This window comes from Aplysia californica, unplaced genomic scaffold (assembly GCF_000002075.1).
Source record: "Aplysia californica isolate F4 #8 unplaced genomic scaffold, AplCal3.0 scaffold00023, whole genome shotgun sequence".
NCBI classification, from domain to species: Eukaryota; Metazoa; Mollusca; class Gastropoda; order Aplysiida; family Aplysiidae; genus Aplysia; species Aplysia californica.
Genome location: NW_004797293.1, coordinates 721,292 through 723,694, shown reverse-complemented (window position 1 = coordinate 723,694; position 2,403 = coordinate 721,292). Strand labels below are relative to the sequence as shown.

At 43.2% G+C, this 2,403-nt stretch overlaps 1 protein-coding gene across 1 annotated transcript in view; it reads left to right on the top strand.

Moving 5' to 3' along the window:
- Window positions 1-259: 259 nt before the first annotated feature.
- The window catches only part of LOC106013274, a gene marked incomplete in the record, with an annotated part of 5,488 nt that continues 3,344 nt past the window's right edge, over window positions 260-2,403 (top strand). Inside the window, 2 exon segments of the mRNA XM_013088521.2 lie at window positions 260-596; window positions 2,159-2,356. Of these exon segments, the coding sequence (XP_012943975.1) occupies window positions 561-596; window positions 2,159-2,356 (234 nt within the window).

Here is a 2,403-nt window from a genome sequence, read left to right as displayed (position 1 = left end):
TTCCCGTGTGCCTTGATAGTCGAAGCAGACTGTGTGCCGTTGAAGTTGGAGAGGTGATCAGAGTAAGCCTGATTCCCCCTTTGGACTTCTCTGTTGACATCCACCCTTTGGCGCTCATAATATGACCTTATGCAGTTGTGAGCGCCGTAAAATGAATAAAACATTGACGATCATGGTACACCATTCCTTCCTGTTGTCTGTCTTCTTGATCTGCTCCGTTTTTCTCTTTGTGTTATTCTTTGCAAAGTTGTTCAGGCCAGCTATGTATTATGATTTTGTGTGTCTTCCATTGCTCTTTCTTTCCTCTATCTTTTCACACAATAGCAGTTCCTCCAGTACATTTGGGCTGTTTACGTGGCTAAATAATCTCAGTTGTTTTTTTGGGGGTTTTGATTATAGATCTTTCACATCCTGCCATTTGAAGCACTTCTCTAGATCTATTTGTTTTCCTCTCTGTCTATGAAAGTATTCTGTGATTTGCTAGTCGCCGATAGCTCTGTTTCGCACCACTTGTGAACGCCTTCAAAGGCGATACTCCCACTTCGCATCTCTAGCCTATCATGGACAACCCAGACTTGGATGAGGAGGCGGATCAGGTAGAGCTAGATCTACATCTTTGCTTTTGTAAAAGGTTTAAATTAACCAAGAAAACAGTCTCAAAAGTGGATTATGTCTCCGGAGGAGGAGTTCTGTGTACATTCTCAAATTCCACGACCACTGTTTTACAGTTTTAGGAACCTGAGACCACCAGCCCACCATCCAATCTTACGCCATCTCCGATCCCCCACCTTTCGGGGTTGAAAAAATAATGAGCCTAGCCTGCATACCAAGATTTTTTTTCTCTATTTGTTGTAAACCAACTTATGCTCCTCGTTGAGCCTTTCATAATTATTAATGCTTTGGCTACGCCTTCGAGATCAACATGTCTACCCTGGAATGGTTTGAAAGGTTTGCCTCGACTTCAAATAATGAAAAATTATACTCTGAAAGAGAAAGTTTATGCAAAGTTTTTGAAAAGAAACACAATTTGTATAACGCAAATTTCAGCTCAACATCAAGTTTGGTACATTTTACAATCTATATCTCAACTGACGCAGACCCATTTGAAACATTCTCAATTTCCTGTGAAGCATACAATGCAAGCTGCCTTTTTACAAGCTTTTTGAACACACTGACAAGATAGTTCGCTGTCTATGGCCAGGTACCCATTCACAATTGAGGGAAGTGAGGAAATTCCCCCTCAGTGCCTTTCTCAAGGATACAATAATATTATTATTTTGATCTGGTCGGTTTCGCAACCTCAAGACTGTCAAGACTACAAGTCAACCCAGTAACCTAACGATTTTAAAAAAAATTGGATTTGTAAAATAGAGCAGTGGGGGCGGGTAGGGTGTCTCTGGCAGGCTTTACACTTTTGTCACTCCTGCTTTTGGTAGGAGTGAAGTATCCACCCCCACCCCACCCCAACCCCTCCCATCTTGACATTCACTCTACTTCTCAGCGGATCATCAAGTAATCAGCCTGCTGTTTCTCAATCTAATAAGACGACTGCACCGGCGCCGATTTGGCTCTTCATTGTCGCATACAGGAGACCTTAGTTCAGTTCCCAGGGGGGGGGGGGGAGAAAAAATATCGATGATCTCAGTCTTTCTGCTGGAATCATATCCCTCTCAGACCGGGTTGTTCCTGACAGGCGGAGTCGGAAGCGCAACTCCTAAATCATCTAAATTGTTTGGATGAGGGCGAAAAAACACCTTCATTTAATTTAAAGAATAAACATGACTGCTGCAGGACCCACCTGCAAAACCTTTTTGGACCCAGAGTGTTGCGCACTATAGATTTGATTAGCTTAAATAGTTTGAAATTGAGAGTTATACTTTAAATTTGCTTTGCTTTATTATAGTACACGTTTTAATGATCGGGGCTCTACGTTTGCTCAGTTAGTATTAGGCTGGACTGCGAAATGTATGGCATTGGTTCCAATCCCCAACGGCATGTTCTGAACTTGGGTTCTTTCGTGGAGTTTTTAAGGCTATTCACCTATTTGGCTTGGTCCTATCGGGGATGGATCTTAAATTTATAGGCACTGCCCCTTGAATAACCTGATTAATGATGTGTCCTGTCCTATATCCATGCAAATCTGATTTGTTTCCCTCAGAAAAATGCCCCTGCGGATGAGGAGGTGGGGACGAAGTACAACGCTCTCTTCTACCCCGGAGAATTCTTCATCTTCTGGAACGTTCTGGTTCCCCTCAGCGTTCTCCTCAACATCCGCCATTTCGGCCTGCGCGCGCATGAGCTTGGGCTCGCTGTGGCCTTGGCCTTGAACCCGTACCTTTTGAAGTTTGTCTTACATGTGGGTGATATGCAATCCTAAGCAAAGGAAGATTTCTACTTTGAACC